The 24,829-nt window shown below is 45.2% G+C and overlaps 7 protein-coding genes across 7 annotated transcripts; 2 read left to right on the top strand and 5 right to left on the bottom strand.

Annotated features, from left to right (window-relative positions):
* Positions 1-1,204: 1,204 nt before the first annotated feature.
* On the bottom strand, positions 1,205-1,642 carry V1513DRAFT_384614 (uncharacterized protein; the record flags this gene model as incomplete). The annotated part of the gene is made up of 1 exon (XM_066895177.1): positions 1,205-1,642. The coding sequence occupies one exon, from the start codon at positions 1,640-1,642 to the stop codon at positions 1,205-1,207; it is 438 nt and encodes a 145-aa protein (XP_066751304.1).
* Positions 1,643-2,656: 1,014 nt separating this feature from the next.
* On the bottom strand, positions 2,657-4,105 carry V1513DRAFT_384590 (NADP-dependent oxidoreductase domain-containing protein; the record flags this gene model as incomplete). The annotated part of the gene is made up of 6 exons (XM_066895175.1): positions 2,657-2,962; positions 3,028-3,441; positions 3,508-3,733; positions 3,783-3,852; positions 3,909-3,925; positions 3,975-4,105. The coding sequence occupies 6 exons, from the start codon at positions 4,103-4,105 to the stop codon at positions 2,657-2,659; spliced, it is 1,164 nt and encodes a 387-aa protein (XP_066751305.1).
* Positions 4,106-6,783: 2,678 nt separating this feature from the next.
* Positions 6,784-8,180, top strand: V1513DRAFT_460508 (uncharacterized protein; the record flags this gene model as incomplete). Its single annotated transcript, XM_066899838.1, has 3 exons — positions 6,784-6,908; positions 6,961-7,098; positions 7,148-8,180. 3 exons carry the CDS (start codon positions 6,784-6,786, stop codon positions 8,178-8,180), a joined length of 1,296 nt encoding a protein of 431 aa, XP_066751306.1.
* Positions 8,181-9,341: 1,161 nt separating this feature from the next.
* On the bottom strand, positions 9,342-10,662 carry V1513DRAFT_451995 (uncharacterized protein). Its single transcript, XM_066899054.1, has 2 exons — positions 10,485-10,662; positions 9,342-10,436 (listed from the first exon to the last, which is right to left on the bottom strand). Exons 1-2 carry the CDS (start codon positions 10,524-10,526, stop codon positions 9,606-9,608), a joined length of 873 nt encoding a protein of 290 aa, XP_066751307.1. The 5' UTR covers positions 10,527-10,662; the 3' UTR covers positions 9,342-9,605.
* Positions 10,663-14,599: 3,937 nt separating this feature from the next.
* V1513DRAFT_452003 (potassium transporter-domain-containing protein) lies at positions 14,600-17,503 on the top strand. The gene is made up of 3 exons (XM_066899055.1): positions 14,600-15,187; positions 15,245-16,423; positions 16,478-17,503. The coding sequence occupies exons 1-3, from the start codon at positions 15,014-15,016 to the stop codon at positions 17,402-17,404; spliced, it is 2,280 nt and encodes a 759-aa protein (XP_066751308.1). The 5' UTR covers positions 14,600-15,013; the 3' UTR covers positions 17,405-17,503.
* An 811-nt stretch (positions 17,504-18,314) lies between these two features.
* On the bottom strand, positions 18,315-18,949 carry V1513DRAFT_234127 (uncharacterized protein). Its single transcript, XM_066894426.1, has one exon. It carries the CDS (start codon positions 18,763-18,765, stop codon positions 18,496-18,498), a length of 270 nt encoding a protein of 89 aa, XP_066751309.1. The 5' UTR covers positions 18,766-18,949; the 3' UTR covers positions 18,315-18,495.
* A 2,212-nt stretch (positions 18,950-21,161) lies between these two features.
* Positions 21,162-22,360, bottom strand: V1513DRAFT_234139 (uncharacterized protein). The gene is made up of 2 exons (XM_066894427.1): positions 22,170-22,360; positions 21,162-22,108 (listed from the first exon to the last, which is right to left on the bottom strand). The coding sequence occupies exon 2, from the start codon at positions 22,073-22,075 to the stop codon at positions 21,230-21,232; it is 846 nt and encodes a 281-aa protein (XP_066751310.1). The 5' UTR covers positions 22,076-22,108; positions 22,170-22,360; the 3' UTR covers positions 21,162-21,229.
* Between the last annotated feature and the right edge of the window lie 2,469 nt (positions 22,361-24,829).

Here is a 24,829-nt window from a genome sequence, read left to right on the forward strand (position 1 = left end):
CGCCAACGAAAGATCACGAAGGAAGAAAAAGGAACTGAAGCGATCGTTATCCGAACGCTATGGACATGAGGGTATCCGATCGCGTCAACCATGGCGAAGTTAGAGACCTTAGACGCCGAGAAGTGCTCAATCTTTGACCAATGTAGCAACGATGCCATGCCGATTGCGATAGACAGTTTCGAAGTCTAGCAATTTGATCTGGCTGATTTTCTATCACGTCTCCCGGTGCCAGAAAGAGCTCACAATCAGCTTGGCGCCACAATATCTCATATCGCCGACCATTCATTTACTATGCGCGATTACGTGACGATCCTTATCGCGAACAAAATTGCATGATAGAGGAGAGAAGTTCTCAATTGTTGATTTACTGCCCCCTCGCGCCGATGCGACAGTTGTGGCCCTTCGCCGACAAGCAATACCGGCCAATATCCTGGCCTTGCACCTCGGATATTTGTCCTGCGCGAGCAAGTTGAGAGACCTATTGTTAAGACGTTATTGTTCACAGCCTACAGTATGTCACTGCGAAGGATAGGTGGCTTGTCGACTTCGCCTTCTTCTTGCCTTATTGAAGGCTCGATCAAAACTATTTTGCCGATCATAAAAAATCGGCGAGTTTGCCCAGAATTTCATGAGGTATATTCAATAGAGAGATTGATGCGATTACTACGGCGCTTATGAGAATTTTATGCCATGCAACTGAAAATACCATCAGTTTTTAGAATCTCGAGTTACCAAATAGTTATATTATTTAGCAGAATAAAGCCATAGTACATTCTTCGCCAGATACCAATAAAAGCAACCAACAAGCAGGCTTAGACCGAAGGCCATGATCATAGCGTGGCTAAATCTACCGCCTGCTCATCTCTCAACTAAAAATATCTTGGTATTTGTACATTTAATTCACAATCTCGTATCTCTACGTAGCCCAACTTTGCATCAAGATTGATTGTGGCAAACCTATTCTCTATACATACAACGAATTCAATTTCCACTACATTCCATTTCCTTCTTTTCGTGTATTCTCCCTCCTAGTATTCCCCGTTTGATCCTGACCCGCGACTGTGAGAGTGAGGCTATCTGGCTAGACAGATACTCCCTTTGTGCGGTTAAAACCTGATCCCTAAGAAACCACATCAAACAATTTAATACAGTCAGTCTTCTTTTCTTTTAGATCTCTGTCACCCTTTTTGAAGCTGGATCCAGATCAACCTAAACGACAGGCCAAGAAAATGCCGAAAAACACACCGAGCGTTGCAGACCATAGCATAAACCTGAACCGTCCGAAGAGAGTAACATTTGACATAAACGTTGGTGCTAAGAGTCCGAAGTTGGCAGCTAGCAAGACTGTGGTAGTCACAGTTCGGCCGGACAATGAAGGTGAACTTGAAATCAAAATAGCCACAGTAACCGCTTCAAAAATCTTGCTGGATACAAATGTTATCACACCTAAAAACACTATTATTGGGACTAGTTCCTCATGGATGGCACTTGCTCGCACAATTGAAGGTCCAAGTGAGAACGCGGTGTTTGTGAAGAGCACCCAGAGCAATAAATTCAGCAAATCAAAGCAAGTTTCTGGCTCAGCACATAGATGTGAAGGCAAAAACGCGGATGAACCGCTTGCCGGGGGAGAATTGGGCATTTCTTTAATCGACACGGTGGATGATCGCAAGGAATGTTCAGGGTTTGCGTCGTGGTCTGATCTTGTAAAAATTGTTGGGAATAATGTGCCTCAAGGTGGATTGGTGGATTGGGCAAAATATTCCTCCACACATTTTAGTAGTTATCACCGCCTAAACGAATAAATATCGGCAGACTTTTTATTTCGCCGATATAGTATTCGTAGCCAAAAAAGTTGCCGATATCGTATGGTCAACAGCCCTACGCCTCCCGCGTGTCACAAAGAGCTCACAATCAGCTTGACGCCCAATATCTCATATCAGCGCCGACTGCTCATTCTACCATGCGCGACTACGTGACGATCCTTAAAATCGCATGCTAGAGGAGAGCAGTTCTCAATTTTGATTTGCTGGCCCCTCACGATGGTGCGATAGTTCCGCCGACAAGCAATACCGACCAATATTCTGGCCTTGCACCGCAGGATTTGTTGTCATGCCCGAGCAAGTTGAGACACCTGATGTTAAGATCAGACGTCATTTTTCTCAGCCTTCAGTATGCCACTGCGAAGGATAGGTGGCTTGTCGATTTCGCGTTCTTCTTGACGTTGTTGAAGGCTCAATCAAAGCTATTATGCCGATCATGTTCGGCGTGTTTGCCCAGAATTTCACAAGGTATTCAATCGAGAGGTTTTTACGATTACTACGGCGGTTATGAGTATTTTATGCGATGTAACGGTACATTCCAGGGCACCGCAATTTTCTACGCAGCAGGCATTGACATTCACAATGTGCTTGCATTTCTGATGTAGAGCTTCTTCGACGGCCGGCTATTATGTTGCAATACTGTCGCCGAGTGACATGTTCTTATTCTTTATTTTTATTATTGATAGAAACCCGCTTGCGTATGCAACCTGAGTCAATACTGTATAAAATGGCAAACACGTCATATTCAACAAGGCTGCGTATATAATTCGACATTCATATTCGTTTAGTACCTGAGTCCACTGGTAGCCATATTCATCGCTATTACGCTAGAACTAATTGTCTAATTTATGTGGTCGAATAGGACGCAACTTCTCCGGGGTGTCAAGATTAACCGCTGACTTCACAAGGTTGATGTCTTTGCTAGTCATACGAGTTTTATAATAAGTTGGATCGTGAAGCCCAAAAAGCATGCTCATTGGGAATCCAACATCAAATGGATATGCAGATTCGATGTCATCAATTTCTTCATCCGAAAGCTCTACGGATAAAGCCTCGATGTTCCCTTTAAGGTGCTGTAATTTACGGCCACCAACAAGTGGAAACACGTAAGGAGCTTTGTGCATGACATATGCAAGCGCCTGAGAAGTCAGCATGCAGAGACTCCAGCAGCATTTAATCGAAAATTAAAATATAATATACATACCACGCTAGTGATCAATGTCCCCTTCTTCGCAGCAATTTCTTCAAGCTTTTCTGAGACCTTTAAATCCTTTTCAGTAGCAGGTCTCCCTTTCCTTCCATCCGTGCTCTGTCGTTGCTCCTGCGTCTTAAAATTCCCTTGTGCAAGTGAGCCCCACGGTGCTAGCGCCATGCCTTCTGCTTCACACATTGGAAGGATATCCCGCTCGAAATCCCGAACCGATGCACTCCATTTGCCTTGGTAAACACAGAATTGCGTCAGTCCATGCGAGCGTGCATACTCATTTGCCTTAGACACAACCCAAGCTGGCGTGTCGCTGATACCGAGATATAACACTTTTCTCGCATCAATCATGCGGTTCAATGACTTCATTAGTTCAGGTATAGAAGTCGTGAAGTCCCACCAATGCACATAGAACTATATTCATATAATTAGAAATAAATGAAGTATACCGAGTCTAAACCCTTAGAAACCACAACTCACGATGTCGATATATGTAGTTTGAAGCTTCTTCAGCGATGCCTCAAGCGATAGGTGCATGCTCTTGAGATGATTGCCCTGAAAATTAGATTTTATAACTTCGCCGGCTTTACCTGACGGGTAGAAAGTGGTATATTTGGTCGCAATAACCATTTGATCCCGATTACCGCGAAGGGACATCCATTCACCGAGCCACTCTTCTGATTCCTCGCCTTGGTAAACGTTTGCACTACCACATTAGATGAGAGAGGAAAGTAAAATCCCACGGTATAACTCACGTGTCTATGAAATTGCCGCCTTGATCGAAGAAATAATCAAGGATCGCAAATGAAGTCTCTTTGTTGCACACTGGAAGCAATCAATTACGTATTCAATTTATCGCATGGCGCATTTAGCTAGCATACCACCCATAGACGATTCCCTGTTGCCAGATGAGCGTCAAAATTTAACTAATATAAACGTGCACTTACCATGCTTCTCCGAAGTTCATTGCACCGAGACATAGTGGCGACACTCTGATGCCGGCGGTCGGAGAAAGGATACGATGAACAGCCAGAAGACTTTTAGGCTTTGAAAGCGAACCTGCACCAGGTCTGGACATAATGGAGTCAATCAAAGCACACCGATTGCAATAGAAAAGACAGGAAGTACAGATCCGCACTTATATAGTTTCTCAGAGACAGGCAGAGTGAATCAAGATCCCTCTTTAAGTGGCTTGGTCCAGTGCTATCATTCTGTGATTCGGACATAAGCTCTATTTGAAGCACCAGTGGTGACTTGGCTCCACAGCACCTCTACGTGTCCCTTGGTGTCTCCTTACTTTGGCATACGCTCACGAGACTGCTCAGTGGGGATGTTCGGGCCGGCATATCAATTCATCGGCCGAAAACCTTGACTTCCGTCGGCCGAAGACACCGACAGGGTAAGTACCAGTGTGGCAGGCAGATAAAGTTCTCGACATGTGAGATCTGCTCATTTTCCAGTGTTTCCGCTAACCGTGTTGTGTCTAATCGGCGAGTCCATATACGTAATACTACCACTAACCCGAGTCGCAGCAGCAGACGGCAATTTACGTCCTGCGGACCGCTCTTTGTGCAAGAGACCAACTGTAAAGCGAAGGTTTTCAGAATTCAACGCACCCACCGGGGCGCATGCGCCAGCTAAGCCGCACTAAACGCAGATATCGCCGGAGCTTGGGTGAGTATCGGGACATTAAACCCCGGCTGTACATACCGGAACATCTTGTAACGGCCGACAAAAATCGCGTGTGGCCTACAGCGAAAATCAAATTTCGCAAGGCCAAAGAAAAACAGAATTTTGTTTTGAGTTTTTCTTCTCAGAAGTGGCACGTAGCCACCACCCGGCCATTGTGAATATAGTCTCGTTAGGTCTGTTTATTTTGCTATCATAAAACAATTCGCCGGTCCACACCATCGGCTTCTAGTCGGCTTCTAACATGTAATCTACCCTCAACCTATTCCTCACCACCTGCTTCTCGTCGCTCGCCTCAACGATCATATATGCTATGCTTTCTTCGGCCAGGAGGTTGGGACTCGCTCTCTGCGAAGATCCAAGCCAGAGATTCTCATCTTGTTTCGCTGCTCAGGATCAATACCCTCTTCAAGCTCGTAGGAGCGACTGAGTAGCCTTTAAAGGTCTCTTTAAGCGTTAATGCACGCCGAGCGGGAGCACCAATATCGCCACGATCTTGTATTGAGCCTCTCTGAAGTGTTCTCATAGCGAGCCCTTGCAAAGCAGATGCTGCACTCTTTCTCACCAGCTTCAAGTTTTGGGAAATTCCATTTTACTGGCTTTCGACCTGAGTTAAAAGCTCTTCTTGGATGGCCGAGGCATAGTGCTACTCCTCTCGCCCTTGAATGAATTAGAAAGCAATTCTCTATGAATGCGTAGCGTATGGGTATTCACAAATAGTCTCCGCTCTAATCGGTGTGCCACACAAGCAGTCAATAAAATCCGATCTGTCTGTTTAATACTGTATTAATATGTCAGGTGATAAATGTGCCTCGCCATGAAATGTTCATAATTCAGATAGGCAGGGCTGCTATAAAGAAGTGGATTTATAAATTCCAAACGCGAGTCGCCGACCAAGTTGTGTTAACTGGGAGAAACATGAGTCCACTGGAGTCTGAGTATATAGCAGATGCCAGGGAACGTTCATTGTCGCTCATAATCCGGGCTTGTCATGTGACTTGGATATAGTACAGATCTACCCTGCGCTATGTCACTCCGATTTTTCCACCCCGAAGGCAGTGCGCAATGTTTGCCTCCTAGCATATCAACGTCCATGGATCGCTCGTCTTCAAAGCGAAAACGTATTGTAACAGCCTGTGGGGAATGCTATCGCAGGAAACAGAAGGTGTTTGTTTTGTTTTCTCGAATTGTGAACGTGATCTAACTTTGACAAGTGCGACCGGCAAAGGCCATGCAGCAATTGTATTGCCCGCAATGTTCAACCTAGATGCTCGTATGGCAATCCAACAGCGTATGTCACACGACTCTTTTACTAGCAAATTCATATTTTGGGCCTGGACTGGACACATTTGCGACTGCCATCAGCATTTGCAATACAAATGCACCGACATGCAACATCTTTGCTTGGTGGTCAAGTCATTGATGCAGCCTAATTTATGATCACTGACATAAGCTGACATTGTCATTTAGCTTCGAACTGGTCAGGGCTCCTCAGAAAGAACACTCATGGCTGCCAGAGTTTCAAAACGAGGTGGATGTTGAGCAGAATTCTGGGTCCTTAGATCTACTGAGCCAAGCAGGATACTCATCCGTTCATGATAGCAATGCCTTCACAGGCCTGCAAGAGGTGATTACGTGTGGTTGTCTTGGCTAAATTGAAGGTTCTGATCAGAGTAGTCGGTTCATGGTCGGAATACCGTCAGCCCCACATCTTCGGAATCTTTGCTTCAAGTGCACTTAAAGGGCAAGTACTTCAATCTCGTTGCAGAGCTGCCCCTGAATTATATGTGCGTCGAACTCATCGAGATATTTTTCTCCGAAATGAATTGGTCGTCTACCATACTTGAGCGTTATTATTTTAACCAACTTCACACTTCCTGGCTAAAGTTGCATGATGACGCCTCGAAACTTGACGGTCGTGACCTACAGTATTTTCCTGCTTTGCTCTTTCAAGTTCTTGCTCTGGCACTGCAAATCGTTCCTCCTGACAGCGCAAGTATAAGATTTCTCCATATGAACGACCCCGACATACTCTCTGAGACATACAGTAATCTTGGCATGGAGATTATGGCTATTTTGGGACGACACAATTCAACTGTCACAGCGGTACAGCATGACCTTTTGAGAGCTCTTTGGCTGAAGAACTGCAGTCGGGCTACTGAATCTTGGCACAGCTTGGGGAATGCAATCAGGTTAGTACCATCCTCTATTACCTGCTACCTACTTACTGACATGGCGGCGCAGACAGGCCCAAGAGTTAGGGCTTCATTTACAGTCTGAGGTTCGTCAACCAGCGGACGGGAACTTGGGAGAGATGCTCGGCCGGCTCTGGTACGACGAGTACAAACGACGACTATGGGTCAATTTGTTTATATGGGACAGGTTGGACTCACATTCATCTCTATAATTTTCACGTCACTAACATGACCAGTCATATGGCCTTGGTGCTCGGCCGACCGCGGACAATCAATGCGAACGACTGCACAATCAAGACGCCAACAGACTGCGATATTCCCGAAGATCCCTCTACGACAGTACCAACGTCAATCGGAACGGCCAATGTGCCCTCTTCCTATACACCACGTTTATTCTACTACGAAATTAGCCACAAGATACATAAAATGCGCGCCGTAGCCGCAGACAGGCCCTACATAAATGACTACAATGTGGTCAAGGTCCTTCATGAACAAGTAATGTCATTGCTGGATGGTCTGCCACCTGTGTTTCGACCTGAGAATCCAGATATTTCTTGGGACTCAAGGTGTCCAAAATTTCCGAAACAGCGCCAGCAAATCTCAATCGCTGCAAGCTCTTTTCTCATGGCGTTACATAGGCCACATGTTGCGATTCATAAATTCAGTCGAGACGCAGGTATAACTGCTGCGCTAAACACCTTAGAGTCTCAGCAGCGATTGTTCGAAATGGTCAGTAGACATCACTATAAGTTCTTCTATCTTTCGTTCTACACTATTGATGCGGCCATGTTCTTGGCAGCTACAATGATCAAACATACGCCAACGGATCAAGTTCTCTTGCAAGATATTTATCATTCTCTTCGCCAAGCAATTAATAGGCTTCTAGTGATTAAGGAGAGAAGTCCTATCGCAAAATCGGGTGTTCAGGTTATCGCACAATGTTGTCAGAAGATGTCATCAGAATTTTCAAAGAATATCAATGACTCCATCAATCTAAATTTCACAGCTCATGGTGTGAATGAAGTTCCGGAAGAAGCTACTATTCATGGATCAGAAAATTCTCTTGATTGTTCCTTGTCCGATATTGCCAGCTTGCATTCCACAATCCAGATTGACCGTTCGACACATTCCGATACATATTCTAATGAAATTGATTTCAATGCATCCTTCTGGATGAAACATATGACCGAGGACATCGACCCGGAACTTGGTTCACCGATTGGTTCATGGGATTCGCTGCTTTTACCGAATCTGGAAAATTGTGGGTGAATAGAGATTGCTACTACAGAACTCTGGTGGAGCTCAATCGGTTAATAATCACTATTCAGATTCTTGTCAAGCAAGGTAACATTGTATACAAAGGGCACAGTACCAAAGCGGCTGGGAAGAAAGCGGGCCAAGGAAGGAAGCGGGCAAGAGCTACATCAAGAATAATCCAATAGTCAATGAACTAATCCTGGCTGAGTTATCTCGAAGTGCTGGTCATAAATCGGCGTATCAATCCCGGCATCCGGGGTCTTAAATATCTTTGTAGAAAAGCTAACGTTAGAGTTGAAGCCGCAAGCAAGCACTGTTGGTTATCCCAATAGTCCCAATAAGAAGCGCATTGGTCCTCTATGTATAACAGCCGTTTGCTTGGCAGCGTGGACGGACTTTTTCTGGGCACACCTGCTATAGCCCTAACCCATATTTTTCTGTATTTACCCTTACCCTTGGTTTGGACTGTTTTGCCTCACGCGGGGCGTATATTCGTGAGTTGAGTCAGTTATAGGATGCCTTCTCGTAACGCGAGATTTACCAGATTCGCACACGAAATTCACAAAATCACAGAATTTACCTTGAAACATTGCTTTCGTAACTGCCAGGTCTACGAATTCGATGGTTGGGCGAAAAAGTTTACGCGGAGTCATCATACGAAGGAACAAAGTGCGTTGACCGGGTCCGAACGCCAGTGGTGATTATTTACGGCTAGTCCCCTTAGTTATGTAATATTAGCTGTCCACAAGATGTCATAACGTGTAACATGAAAATCTTGAATAATGGACGGGGTTGCGACCCTATTTCTGGGTGATTGCTTACAGCACCAGACTACAGTGTCTCGAGCTCACACTGTTGAGCTATGATACAAGCATTTCACGGGGCAGCGTCGTTACTTCGAAGAGATTAGCTAACTGAAGTCATCTTGGTGTGAGTCTCACTATGTTAAGTCCGTGTAAGATGTCATGTCGTTCCGACGGCACAAACTATGTTACGAAATAGCTGGAAAGCAAGTAACGATTTAATTTATTATATTTTCAATGGAGGACTCTGCAGGACCTCTTCGTTCTCATCTGTGGTCCTTTCCCTCGTCCTGCCTGAGCAGCCGAATGTACCAAACTCAAATATTCCATCGCAATCAACATTGACGAAGAATGTACCACAAACCGTAACAACATGTCTTCTGACTGATGTACACACTGTTATACAGTTAATTGAAGAAATACATAATATTGATTAAAGAATTCACTACAAAATATTATAAATATCCGCTAACATTTTATACATATGTAAAATCACGTGCTCAACATCGTTGACGAAGTAGGCCAGGGTTTGATTAGTAAGCACCTATCATCAAACTCTCATAATCACTCAGTGACCGGTAAATGAATCTGCACACATATCTTCTGGTGTCGTTCGATAGGTTGGCCAATCTCATTAAGCATCAACGAAGGTCCCGTTATCAGTAGTTGTATTCTTGCGAGCAACTAAAGTGGGCAGGACGGATTCCAAAAGCTCCTCCGCGATAGCAGCAGCGTCGTTGAGAAGTGTCTGCAATGCTGTCTCGTCGATCGCTCTCGATATTGCAGAATTCTTTCGTACTGCACCCATGGCATCGGAGATAGCCCCTACTTTCTCGGCACCACCAACGACGAAAGTCTCGTTATTAGTCTTCGCATTGGTTCTGGCAATCAACGTAGGAAGAACAGACTCCAAAAGGTCCGCTGCAATGGCAGTTGCATTGAGAAGTGTCTGCAACAAGGCATCATCGACCGTTCTCGCCATTATAGACTTCTTGACAACTGGTGTCACGGGGTAGTACGGTACTACCTCTTCACTGCCAGCCAGGAGAGTTCCGTTATCAGTCCTTGTATCCGTACGGGCAATCAACGTCGGAAGGAGAGATTCCAATAGTCCCTCTGCTATAGCGGTCGCATTGAGAAGAGTCTGCAATACGTTGTCATCAATGAGTGCTCTTTTTTGCATAGAGTCAGTTGACGCTGAGGTATTGATGTCAGTTGAAGCATTTGCAGCAGGAGTGCAATGACGAATGTCACCAATATCCCACAAAGACATGCAGCCAGAAGGATCGCAGAGCGGCACTGGTTTTGAGCCAGCTACATGGACGACGATTACTGCGCCGATAAGGCCGCTAAGAATCGAAGATATAACAATTGCGATAGTCAAGTAGCCAAGTTTGCTGAATCGTCTGCGCGAGTGGCTTGCTCCAGCCGGACAGTCCCAGTCGAAGCTATCATTGACGTACTTCTACAGGCACATTAGTCAAGGCCATATTGGCACATCACGAACACAAACCTGAGAAGCTATGTTCGAAACTGGTGATTTATTTGGTGACATTCCGGAATTACAGTCGGCGTGAAGGGATATTTCATGAAGTGGACACTAAGTAGTCGAGGGCGAGGATGCCATTATTTATCATTTTGTAGTTTGCAGATATGGCTACATTTGGGGGGTGTGGGCGAGTGGAACTGCTGCAATTGTTGGTGAACTAGTGGGATATCGTTGCCCCTGAGAACTCGATGCGTGTAAATCCACGTGAGTTTGGGTTTGGAGCCGCATGCTGGTTGCTCATCGAGCCCGTTTCTTATTTCTGCACTTCTCTACGCCCACATCCCTCCACCCCGCACGGCACAATTGTACGGCAACGAAATATTTTTGGCAAGTGCAATCCTGCTCTCAGTTGATTAGATGACAGTCGTCAAACATGCTAGCGACGGCGTGGTATCCCTGCAGGTCTTCGACCTCCACGGGGATAAGCAACTACCGCACGTGGACTAATACTTCGAACTAACATTGCACCTAATTCGATGCTTGCGGTGCGCAATTCCGAAACTGGCCCACTGTATCGCCTTGTACGATAGGAGTTCCTACGCCTGCATCATGTTCAAATATAATGCTGCGTGGAACAGTACCCTGAGTTTGGTGATGTTGCTGCTTTGTGCGGTCGTTCTTCAGCGGTATAGACGTTGGCGGCCAAAACTGCCGGCATGCGACGTTCATTAGTTTTCGAGAGGACTTTCTCTATGTCAGCATTAGTGTCAGTGTTACTGAGCTACGTCATCCTCGCAGAATTCCGGGCATACTGCAGCGCCCCGACGAAAACTATCTGCGGATTCCAAAGCTGGTTCGCAGCTCACCATCTTTGGTTATTTCAAACGCCGAGTGGAACCAATGTAGCCAAAAGGGACACTGTCGTGCGCCCATTTCTGGCCGGGCTAACGGATATTGGTGTAAGAATTATGATTAAATAAGCAATCGGCATGATTGTGCCGCATAAGTTGGTCACGAGGAAGTTGACAAAGGCAACTCTAACTGTATAAGTCGCACAAGCGATATAATTGTCATGCGTGACAAATGCGGAAAAGTTTAAAAAGTCATTCGACTATGAGAAAGAGATGTGGAGGACTTGTGGGCGGCAATGAGCATTGTAATATATCTACTATCTGCAGACAAGATCTTTGTCAATCCATTTTGGGCAACTAACAATAAAGGTGATAAAATAAACGTGATATAATATCACGCCAGTATTTGGTCTATGGTAAAGCCGTCTGACCCTCGCCTAGGCAATATTCACTCTCTTCCAAATGCTCTTGACTCGTTTCATATCGGATGCAATCACTAACTGTTTTGGAAAGAGTGCATTGCTTCCACAGCCCTACAGCTCCAAATTCTACTCTCGCTTTGCACAAGTGCTGCAGGGTCGTGAGACTCACAAATCATAGGCAACCATTCCATGACAGACTCAGAAAATATAGACGTAGTCATTTAAATGAGGACAATTATCCTGGCGTAATTCCTCCAAAATCTTTGGAGGACATTGAAATGCGTACAATTTTTATAGGGTATTCTAAGGCGGCTGATACAGAGACTAATATTCTCCAAGCTTTAGCAATGTGAGAGGAATCTAAAATGTAATACGGCTGCATTTGTAAACATATCGGACAATGGATTTAGAGCGCCGCATACTCTGCGGCCAATTGCTTTGGGAACACAGTGTTCAGGGGTTCTGGAAAGGGTAAAAAGCAAAATACCACAGACTCTTTTTAAAAAGTCCAAAATACCTGGCCACGGACTTCATGGTCAGGGTAAATACTATGATGTACACATGTAGCTTAGCTCAATGTTCGTTTGCATTGCGCTAAACCTCACAATGTTTAGTGCACAAGTAGCTGGCGAATGCGGCGCGTACGCTTGGGTAACTTGACCAGTGGTATTTTGGACTTTTTGAAGAGTTTCAGTGGCTTTACCCTTGAATATAATATGTTCAAAAAGCAAGTTGGCCTGTATTATTTGGGCAATATGTTCTCGTCTACTTTTTCACAATCGTCCAAGTCCATGGCCAATCCGCAGTCTAATCAGCGCTCTCTTTCGAGGTTCTTTATGATCAACAAAAGGTCTAGGCTAGCCAGCCCTTCTGGCTCTCTCACATTGCAGCACGCGATTGAAAACAAGGAAATAAGCCTGAAGTCAATGGGCTGCAATTGCGCCGTCGTGAAGGAACTCCTTGGAGACGAACGACGCGACAACCTTGCGACGCTAATGATGTCGGAGCTGGCTAATGGATATTCTGCTTCTCTGTGAGAAATTGTACTCCCACTGTAGGTCGAAATAGTCAAGCTTGAACGGCTTATCCATGCGCTACGACGACGTTAATGTCAGCAAAATTGATCAAAAGTTTCTGTCATTACATACCTGCCAATGTATAAGAACATCAGCTTTCGATCGATCTCTAGCGCGTGCCAAACTGGTAAGATGAGCTCATAATCATTCACCGGCCAGAAAAACACTCTTTCCACGTACGAGATTTGTTGTCATTGCGTCTGAAGATTACAGTTCATTTAGAGTTAAAAATGCGGCGTTTCAGTCAATGAACAGGTTTTGGGTTCGAAACTGTGGGTTTCGTACTGGATGGCAAAACATATACGGGGGTGCAAATGGAATCGGCCACGTTAAGGTTCGGTAGTACTGTAATGGATTAAGCAACACATAATAAATGAGTCAACATGGGGTATGGGCTTGTGTGATGAAGATAAGACAAGAACCGTGCCAGTTGTTACGTCGTCAAATATACTGTCAGCGTAGCCGGCAGCATGACAGCACTAATGTTAAATAAATCCCGCCATAGCCACCCGAGCAATATTAATTGGGTTAGATCAACTGCTGCCCTCCAATCGCGAAACTGACAGCAACGAAACAACTAATAACGTTGTCATAGATAAATATGCATTTCAGTTGATAAAGTTCCAGCGAAGTGGATCTGCAATTAGGCTCAGACGATCATTTGAGATAATGAAAATTTTGAAGGTAAATCCCTCGTTTTGTTTCGAACTTATTGTTTGTGTCTTCCAGCACATATACAATTACTTTCAGGCATACCATTGCATTGTTCATATCTGCTCACGCAAGATCAATCTAACAGGAAACTTGAGCAGTGGCAGTTTTAGCAATAATGTTGTATGGAATTTCACATCCTTAGATATACGCTTAGGATAACGAGAAGATGGTAAAATCCAGGCCGCAGTAGTTAGGTGGCTTTCACTTAAATAACGCCTGGCCTGGACCGGGCCGTGAGATGAACAATAACCTTAATTTGAGTTCAGTAGCGTTGTCTCCAATTACCCTAATCCTATTTTCGTTAGAGGAAAATCATCAGATTCACCGCCCGCCCATTAAGTCGTACGCTCCAAATACCACCTCGAGACTATACGTGACTGAATCTGAGAGATTATCAAACGCATAAAACATTTGGTTGACTAGTCCGAGGACTGCAAAAGGTATTCGATAGTGGACTTTTTGGATTTACAGACACATGCAGGGAGATTTTAGATGATGAATATAGTTCCGAATCGTAATTTAATGTACAATAATCTATCGCAATTAAAGTTATAGATGAAGCCTAGTTATCAGGTACCCGGCGCTGTCTAGCTCAGCCTTACACCGCAAACCATTTCGATTGTTCCAATCATGCGATGGCGTCACAGGGGGTGTCTTTTGAACTTTAATCGCTTGCTCTATCATTGTTTGGGTTTACAGCTAAAACTCACTGGATTAAATGACTGATGAGGGTAACATATTCTACACTGACGAGATCAAATTAAATGTGGCGAAAACTCTTAGAGTTAATAACATCTAGTTGAACAGTGGGTTAATGTAAACGTGTGACGGCGGTATTCATTCACGGTTGACAACAACAAACGAATTATCCCGCACTGAGTAGAGCTGGAAAATCGCTCGAGGGGGATAAGAATTTCCAATTTGTGGATCACGCTTACATTGGGTCAAGCCCCTTGTACCGTTGCCTCAATGAGCCGTAATGAACTGTGCGGCTCATTAAAGTGGAACACGAATGTGGAGAATGAAAAAAAAAACTAATGCGATAAGAATTTACGTAGCGAACAACGTTCGTTCGTGCCTGCGGGAATTTCGCCTTTAGCATAGCCCCCCTCAGGCACCAAAACGAGCAAATATCTCGACCAAATTTGTTCACCAATGAACCCTTTCATTTTGTTCCAAGTCTGTTCCCTGAGGGATTTATGCACCTGGCGTCTCCCAAACATAATCTTGTCAATAATTAGCGGCCTCGGTTATTCAGTCTCGTGAAAATTTTGCTCACACGCATTATTGTAATCCTGCCCCTTTTTTCCCTTTGTCAACAGAATAATGCACGCGACTTCAGATTTATTGCATAGACGAAATAGGACTGGCAACAAATCATGGTGGACCTGCGGACATATAAAAGTCCAACGCTGTGTTCTACTGGTTTAATTCTCTCTGTACTTCCTGCTTCTATTGTGCTTGTCCCTTCTTTGCTATAATCCTCGGATATGGTAGAATTTCCTTCACCTCAACTGCAGCTTGGCGACGAAAGACACCCCTCCAAAGTCGTCGATGATGCTGTGCAAAGCGCCGACTCCTCTTTAGAAAAACAATTGAGTCCTGATGTTGAGCAGGCGTATGCTTCAAAACTTGATGAGGACCTAAATCGCAAAAAGAAACAGGTAAGATTATTATCGGAAGCAATGTGAGTTGGAGCGGCGACACTGATAGTAGAATAGGAATATCGCGGATGGGTCCTCCTTTGGCTGGCCTACCAGTCTACTGGCGTCATCTATGGTGACATTGGGACCAGTCCACTCTATGTATACTCCTCTACATTCACCAGTCAGCCAACATACGATGATCTCGTTGGTGCGCTTTCCATTATCATCTGGACCTTGACTTTGATGGTCACTGTCAAGTATATGTTTATCGTGTTAAGCGCCGATGACGATGGTGAGGGAGGAACCTTTGCCCTTTACTCACTTTTGGCTCGATATGCCAATATTGTCCGACGCGACCCGAACAGTGCGGGCACTGTTAAGATGGAACGATATCTTACAAACGAGATGAAGCCAGCCGGAAAGAACATAAGGTCCTTTATCGAGCACTCCAGCATCGCCCGGACCGCTTTGAAAGTAATTGGTGTCCTGGGCGTTTCCCTCGTCATGGCAGATGGTGTCCTCACACCAGCGCAGTCCGTCCTGGGAGCCATCCAAGGTATCGAAGTCGTCCATCCTGGCATCTCTTCCGCCACTATCATCGGCTCATCTTGTGCAATCTTGGTCCTCCTTTTCGCAGTCCAGCCCTTTGGAATCCACAAGGTCGCCAGCGCTTGGGCGCCAATCATTATAATATGGCTCTTATTCAATCTCTGTTGTGGCATATACAACCTGGTCAAGTTCGATTACACGGTGCTAAAGGCTTTCAGTCCTTTCTTCGCGGGGTCATACCTGGCACGCAACAAAGAGCAAGGATGGCGTTCCCTTGGCGGCTTGCTACTCGCTTTTACTGGCGTTGAAGCTCTTTTTGCGGACCTGGGCGCCTTCAGTAAAAGGTCGATACAGCTTTCTTGGCTGTGCCTTACATACCCGTGTCTTCTGTTGGCTTACATTGGGCAAGCCGCATACATTTCACAAGATGCTACGATGGTGGCGTACACGAACCCTTTTTTCAATACTGTCCCACCTCACATGATCTACTTCGCACTTATAATTGCTATCCTTGCCGCAGTTGTGGCTTCTCAGGCCATGATCACCAGCAGCTTTCAGTTACTGTCCCAGGTCATGCGGATGTCATACTTTCCCCATATCAAGACTGTGAACACATCCAAGCGCTTCCACGGACAAGTGTATATGCCTTTGGCAAATTGGCTACTGATGATCGGAACTGTCGTCGTGACTGCAGCGTACAGCAATGTAAGTCTTACTGAACCAGAGTTCCAACTGCTTTTGAGCTGACACATACTACAGACCACCAAACTCGGCAACGCATACGGTGTTTGCGTAATCTTTGTTACCTTCATGACCACCTGTATGGTATCGTTGGTCGCCTTGATCATCTGGCGCATCAACGTCCTAATCGTCATTTTCTTCTTTCTCGTCTTTGCATGTTTAGACGGGGTCTACTTAACCTCCGCCTTAACGAAAGTTCCTCAAGGCGCGTGGTTCACTCTTCTTCTGGCAGTAATTCTATCCAGTATCTTTATTCTCTGGCGCTTTGGCAAGGAACAGCAATGGTCTGCTGAAAGCGAAGATAGATTCCAGCCATCGCATTTAGTAATTAGCAAAGAGAATGGCGATCTTCAATTGACCGCAGCGTTTGGTGGGGGCCCGGTCACTAAGGTCCAAGGAGTTGGTATTTTCTTTGACAAAGTCGGTGACATGGTCCCCATTGTCTTCTCTCAGTTCCTTCGCAAGTTTAGTGCACGGCAAGAAGTTATAGTCTTCTTTCACATGAGCCCACTTTCCCTCCCATCTATTCCACTATCCGAAAGGTATCTTATTCAGCGTACTTCGATCCCGAATTGCTATCGGTTGACCGTCCGTCACGGTTATGCGGATGATATTGTCACGCCGGATCTTGGCCGCGCGATCGTTGAGAAGTTGAAGTGGTTCGTCGCTAGTGACACAAGATCAACGACAGGAGGCGCATCTTCCCTGTTCACTCCCTTGCCGGATGTAAAAGCTGAGCTCGACGCGCTCAACAGAGCTTATGCAGCGCAGACGGTGTACATCATGGGTAAAGAGCAGATGAAAATCAAGAGAAATTCGAATTTTCTGCGAAGGATCTTGCTGGAAGCATTCTTGTGGATGCGCGAGAACTCTAGGACGAAGTTGGCGGACATAGAAATCCCAACTGATAGTTTAGTCGAAGTGGGATTCGTGAAGGAGATATGACCAAAATTTTGTAGGCTGAGAGATATTGTCTCACAGCTGCAGGTTGTCCTGAATTGTCGTTATAGACTTAATTAATTAATATTTTGATATCTTAAAAAATTGTTGATCTCTACCATGATCACCCCGGCCACAAGGCAAGGCAAGTTTGTACTATAGTAAAAGATTAGAAGGCAAGGCCAGCCGAACCCTTCCCGTCTGCCAGGCTGCTATTCGTATACTAGGAGCCAAGTAACAGTCATTAATGAACAAGAACAATCACAACGGGCAACGACAGTCGCAACCCGAACCCCGCGAGCCAACGGTCCATTGTGAGCGATGATCGCAGGGATGCGGGAAAGGAGACCGTCGATGTTTTCCACGAATACTTTGGTAGCCTTGACCAATGCCACACCAATGGTGATGGCGTTCTTTGAGAATTTATATTACATCTAATTCCTATTGTCCTTTATGTCCTACTTTCTAGCAAGAATTAATCTATATTTAACAGTCCATTTATGACGATACTCCTCTTCATCTAAGTGTGAGAAATATATGAGTGAATGGACGTGGAAACTGTAGGAATGGGAGCTGCGAATCAACTCTCGATGACGACCCGTCTCAAGGACAATTCAGGTCTATATCTCCTCAAACTCTCAACGATCGCACACCACTCTTGCCAGATATCCGAGATATCCCGACTACCTAAACCAATCAAGATACAGAACAAGAGCACACGGCATAGACGTTGACCAATCGGAAAGAGATGGTGAGAACTGAGGCGAAGCTTCAGCTGCTTATTCACCGTTACGGTGTGCTGGTCGACAAGACTAAACGTCTTCAAGATTGCCTAGGAACGAAGGGAAGGTCCCTGAGGCAACATGAGATCTAACTCTCTCTCACCGAACGTTGAGACCTTCCGTTTTATTCCAGGTATTCGTATATTTGGCCATAAGGCTGGATACATGATCCTGGATAATGCGAGGAACGTTGTCCCAATGATCCTTCAACCAGGTGGATGGAAGAGCTGGGAGATGTTTTGGAAGACATCGATGTAGTTAACCAAACTGTTCTTCGAGTGCACGCCAAACATCACGAGCCTTTGTGGTTGAGATCTAAATCTTCTGGTAAGTACTCTCCATGTTGATTAACAAGCAAGAGAGAGCATTACTATTCTTCTTCTCCTTTTCCTCGGGAAGTTTGGAGACTGGGTCAGTATAGTCCAAGGCCTCGGCCAGTTGAAACGCACGAAGATAGAGGAGCATGCTCTGCTTCCAGGAGAGATAGTTGTCGTCTCCTTTCAGCTTAGGAAAATCCCCATAATATCCTGACTTAGAGAATATTGCTTGGCTAGTGGTCGACATATCGCCAGGGCTCATTACCATTTGAAATGCGGAATAAGAATTGATAAGCGCAGTGAAGTTCGATTAGAACTTTAGTGAAAGGGTTTTTGGATCTTCTTAACACCTTGCCTTCTGAATCACGGATCAAGTAGGTTGGAACGCAAGGAATGGACATTCCTTTGTGAACCGATAAACCATTGGTCAGAGTGCATTGTCTCAGCGAGCCGTTGCCTGGCGGCTCAGAATTGTGAGGATACTAGAATACAAAACTTGTTCCTTAACAATGGTTTACGTTGCAGAAGATCTGCTTGTTGATCTCGTGATCTTTCAGCATATCGTGACTTTAAAAAGTTGAACATGTCGTAGGCACGCTCAAACATGTTGAGGTTCAACATTGTGACGTTATTGACATGTTCAATTTGATGCCACGAGCAACGTTGTCAGCAGGGATGTCGTTGTCTGTCATATCTGACAGCGGAACGTCGTTTTCGATAGTCCATAGCGCATTGAGTGCAGATAGGGATTTGATTCTTGATTCCCAGATGAGAAAGTTCTTTGCATCGTATAAAGGGATCTTGAATGCAAACGTAGACGCAGCTGTAAAAGGAAGATATTGAGAACCCGCTTCGCTCAATGCATCGACAGCACTATAGCAAAAGCTACCGTACTATCTTTATTCAACCACGAATTGAAGCCCTCAATTGTCTTGAATGGTGTCGATCCCAAGTCAAGTCCGACGGTCTCTTATTGTAATTTTGCACTTGAAATCAAGCGCTCAAACTCTGCTGACATGAATTGACAACCTATCTAAAGCCACGATAGAGAGCGTTGCATAAGACTTCCGATCGTGGATCTGTGACCTCTCTCAACACTGGAGCAAGCAGATACTTCGTACGTTCGTCCTGGTCAAGGCTAGATCTTGAAAGGAGTTCTTGGTCTGACTAGTCGTTTTTGACGACCGAGTAGGAACTGAAATTGCAGTGAATTGATAATCACGTTGGAAAAAAAATTTGCTGTGTTGTCATCTTCATAGCCTGAAAATCAGAATATCTTTAACGCTCCAGAGATAAGGGTAAGGGTATAAAGGTCATGAATGGTCATATGTGCCATATCACGAAGCCTCCATATCATATCATGTCATAAGAGTTCGGGCTTCGGGCAAACTCATATCAAATCATATCAAACCCGTATGATACGATATCATATATGGTATTATCATATAGCTCATCCTACTTTACACACTGTTTGCCGAATTGGAATTGGCGTACCAAGTTTGAGTATCAGGCGCTGTGAGAGATGTCTAGACTTTGGTTTCCTGATGACCATTGAAGAACTGCATCTGTAGTGGTCCATGAAGTGCGAGTGTACACAATTCGCTTGTCAAGACGACTTTTGCTACTTGATTTGTGGATATATGTCGTTTTAAGCTCCGCATTATGAAAGGGTTCCCATACCTTTGCTTCGGCTAAAAGGACTTGCGATAAAGACTCGTTTGGAAATACAATAATATCGTCAGAAAGTTCTGTGCCGTGGCTCATATCGGGGCGACTACGAAGGCGTGAGCCTTCATTGTTACAGTCAACTTCACTATCAGTACCTGTTTTCATTAATCACGAAGGTTGGCTCTATACGATCGCCTTGAGTTAGTTGAGTATCGTGTGAATAAGAACTTAACGCTGTTGAACGATATCATATTCGTGCTCTGCCCGATCAGAGCTGATGCGATACAGGTCGTACTTCACATTGTCGATCCCAACCACTAAGTCGTCGTCACAGTGTTGCTTGCTAGCAGTGCTTCTAATATCGAGATATGAGTAAGGACAATTATAATCAGCATTGTTTTAATATCGAAATCGACTGTGAGGGGAATTATAATCAGCCTCTCTTTCAGCTAAGCATAGAATAATACAACGTTTCGTATCACATGTGAAATTGGGATTTGCTCCCATTTACTAAATCACTGCATTTCTAAAATCTAAATCTGAAGAGTTATGCGTCTGAGTGAATTCTTTCTCACGATGGTGTAATTATCGGGAGTACTATCTCTTGAAAATAGACACTCTCCTATGCAGCAGAAGTCATCAAATTGTTTAAGCTTTCATCCATGAACAGCTATTCATTCACTTCCATGAGAGATACCTCGAACGTGATCCTGAAATTATCAACAAGAGCGCAGCAACCTCAACCGGCAGTAAACGGTAGACACCAGTCGCACCTCCAAAGGCCAACAAGAAACAACATTCCAAATGAACCTAATATTATTTGCACTGGCTTTTACTATGCATTACCACATCCTTGGTTAAACAACTCCGATAATCCAAGCAAAACAGCGGTAAGCCGCCGAACCCAAATATTCGCAGCACAAAAATGATAGCATAGAGCTGTCCTTGTCCCCGTGCTAATCCTCAGCCTTCCTTTTCAGTATAAGCAAATGCACAACAGTGTTTGCTCTAGAAATATGAGACCATCATCTACAAGCTCCTCAACGAGGGACAATTACATTTTGCTAAACTTGCCTCCCGGTGAGCCGCTGTTCAACAAGATCCATCGCGCTATTGAACCGTCCAACCTCAAGCTGAGAGAACGGCAATCGCTGTGCACGGACTAGTTCATTGTAGGCAACGAGTCTAAAGAGTAGAGCTCGCACAAGAAGTTGAAGAAAGTCGGCTCCAGAACTACCCAGATCTATCAACGTCTCTCCACCCCCATACCAGAGGATTCCGTCGACAACCACGATAGCATCGCCATAGGCAGCAGGACGCCAATTCGGTGAAAAGTCGATAACTGCAGGATCGAGGCCGTCTGAAAAAAGGATGTTGCCAGCTAAATCCGCGTGAATTATCTGAAATGGCTGGTAGTCGATACACTGTTTAAAAGAAATCAATCTTTCGAAAGGTTGCCGAAGCTCCTCGAGGGGTTCAATTGTTGCTTCGTCCCAAGCGACACGATCACCTGTGGCCCAGGGCGAGACTCGATGCCTGATGAACTCGGGACAGGAGATTCCCGAAAGTGCTTTATGGAGAGCACGAGACGTAGCTAATATTTGTTCCCAACGACCATGTGGACCAGTTTCTCCCGGTACATATTCTGATGCACTCCATCCGTTAACGATATAATAGCCTTGAGAGGATAACAATGGCCGCGGTATTCGAACCCCATCAACCTTCAATCCATCAAATACACTAGCACACCACGCTGCCTGGAGCTCGTCCTGAGCAGCCACGTGCTTGAATACAGCGTTGCCGACGTAGTAACTGGTTCCCATTCCGCCAGCAGCAGCGACGACTTCCCCTTCTGCATTGAAAGCTTCGATGACTGACGACGGAAGCAAGGAATGCTTAGCAGACGCCATGCAGAAAATATTTCGAGGATTGAAGGAGTTTGTCTATGAAGAGCAAATGAGTATCGGAGGGAAGAAATGGACGAGGACACAGACGGTTGCGCACTTGTACCGTAACCACTCAACTTGCACGGTAGTGTCAACTACCATCAATTGGAGGAACTTCTGCTCACTGTTTGAACTAGGAACAAAACATGACATAAATAATGAACGTTATTTGAAAAAAAAATTCAGGTGATTGTGGTAATAATGATATGAATCCTAATACGCACTGAACACTGACTAGTTTGAAATGGCACCCTATATTCCGATGCTGTGCGCATTAAAGTCTTGCATTTAACGTTTCCGAGAGCCTGATCATGCATGGACCTGTTGATAGGGTCTGTTGACGTTAGACGGAACAGTCGATAACTCGGGACCTGTGTATACTTTACGTTCAGCTAGCATTCCACAATATAGCCGTCGCTAAATTCTCTGGCAATTAAAACACATTCCAATTGTTCCACAAGTTGCCGTCGAAATTCAGGCGGCCGACTGCCGCCTCCTGCCGGTTATTCGCAGCGTTTGTAACCGTTGTAGCTGATGCCTGGTAACTTGAAAGACCCCATCCTGACCGTCAGTGACTTCAATGCCTATGGTGACCTGACGGCCAAGCGAGTTATATAAAGCATGAAAGACGTTCTGCTGGCCAGAATCCGGACGCCAATCCATGACTCGATCCATATGTTGTTCACATTGATGTTGTACAAGTTCAAGAGAGCACATAAGCAGATGAAGCATATTCATGCCCTCACTGCGGACATTGTTGGAAGTGAGATCCCGGATCGTCTTTGTAGTATCAGCAGTTTGACGATGTGTCCGAAACACCAGATACGGTTGTGAATAGCATCAATTTTATTTACTGTTATATGATAATATTACGCGAAGCCCAGCAAACACGAACATCCGGTCCGTTTTCTCTTTCAGATGACAATGTTACTTGATGGTGTGTCACTGTGGTACAGCTTCATGGTGTCATCATTTGCATGGAAGAAAAGTCTCTCAACGATGCTGTTTGCCTAAATCTCGAGGTCGTCTATCTGCCAGTGCCAGGCTCCAACTGATGATATGGGCTACCGCCATACTGAACGGGCTCAAATTCGAGTCGCTGTTAGCGTAGACGACGAAGTAGTTGAATTGAGGCGCCATGAGCGTGATTCCATTCAGGTCAAGTTCCGAGTTTGTTCTGATGACCGTCTGCTCATGATTAAGTCTGTTGGTCTGTCAATCATGTAAATGTACTGTTCACCAGATAGTACTCCAAACCTGAACCCTGCCAACTCAAAGAAGTCCTTGACATCTGCACCTAGAGCAAAGTAGATTCACTACATGGTAGTCGATAGCGTCGGGGCGTAGTTTAGCCTCACGTACATACGCAGAGTTTGTTACTGTTGAATGCAACCTGTAACGACCCCGCTTCGTTATCTTAACCTGCAAGGACAAATGGACAATGATCAAGCGCCAGTCGTGAGTGTATGCGAGAGGCATTGCCTGGCCCGAGATGAGATGCCCAAATGAATCTACCATGGCGTGGGGGGCAACCCTAAACCAAGTTCCGCGCAATTCGACGACCTCATGGTAACTAGTTCGTTTGCATTGGAAAAACGCCTTCAAGACCGTTTATATAATAATGCACAAGTCCGCAGTAAAGTACAAAATATAGCAATGGAATGGATCTGTAATTTCTAGAGAACTGCATTTGAATTGTGTTCAAGTATTCAGGCAATGCCATCACAAACTTGTGATTAGCAAAAGCTATTACTCAATCGGATCAGATCTGTCATGATCATGGCCGACCACGCAGAGTCTTTCCGGATGAGTACACGGTCGACTGCGGGGCGGAACTTCACTGTCATGAGTCCTGCGAAACGCTGACAACGCAAATTTAAATTAAATATTGTCCCGGTAGTTTGTGCACAGTTTGTCGAACTTGGACAGGCCGTCCTATGGAGATTCACTGCCAGTAACTGTATATGCGCGGAGAACGCACCGGTTGCAATTCAGCCGGAAAATCGGCTTCCGCCACTTCCGCTACTCTTGCGGTTATGCGCCACAACTAACGGATAAATTCTTGATCGGCACGGCTTGGAGACTGCGCCACGTGCCGCGCCCATGTCCCCGCTTTGGGTCGGACAAACGCTATTCCGTGCCCGCGGTTAGCATATCATAACACAGCTAGTGATGGACGGTACCAATCAAACCGACCTTGAAACTGGTTAATTCGCAGGGCGTTGAAGACCTGGATTTAACTGGGGCAAGATCCACGAGAATATTACTGCCACCAATTTGCGGACGAGAAAAAAGGGCAGTTTTTGCTTTGACACTGGCGCTGATACTGCTTCGCACATTCTTTGCACAGTAAGCCAACGTACAATAAATTCTTTGTTATAATTAGCTCAATATTAGTGCTAAGTTATCTCCGTAGTTGGACTTGCACCCGCAAGTGGCGCCCCCCACCCCACCCCAACATTAGCAATGACATCAGGGCCGGATTGGCAGACGACATAGTGGAGAGCGATGGGGGCCCACGAAGGTTTGCGTACTTGGCATGCACGAGGTTCATCTCGTTAATTGACTTTTGGCACGCGAGATCGCTACTTCTCGGTTAATATTGCCAATTCACGCGACATTGGCGTGTGTGATCTGAGTTTGAGATGCAGCCCGTTCCTTTGCCAAGCATTTAAAGTCATTAGTTGGTGGGAGCTGCTACCCCCCACTTGGAAGTCA

Source organism: Lipomyces chichibuensis (genome assembly GCF_038497645.1).
Source record: "Lipomyces chichibuensis strain CBS 12929 unplaced genomic scaffold V1513scaffold_44, whole genome shotgun sequence".
Classification (NCBI taxonomy): Eukaryota; Fungi; Ascomycota; class Lipomycetes; order Lipomycetales; family Lipomycetaceae; genus Lipomyces; species Lipomyces chichibuensis.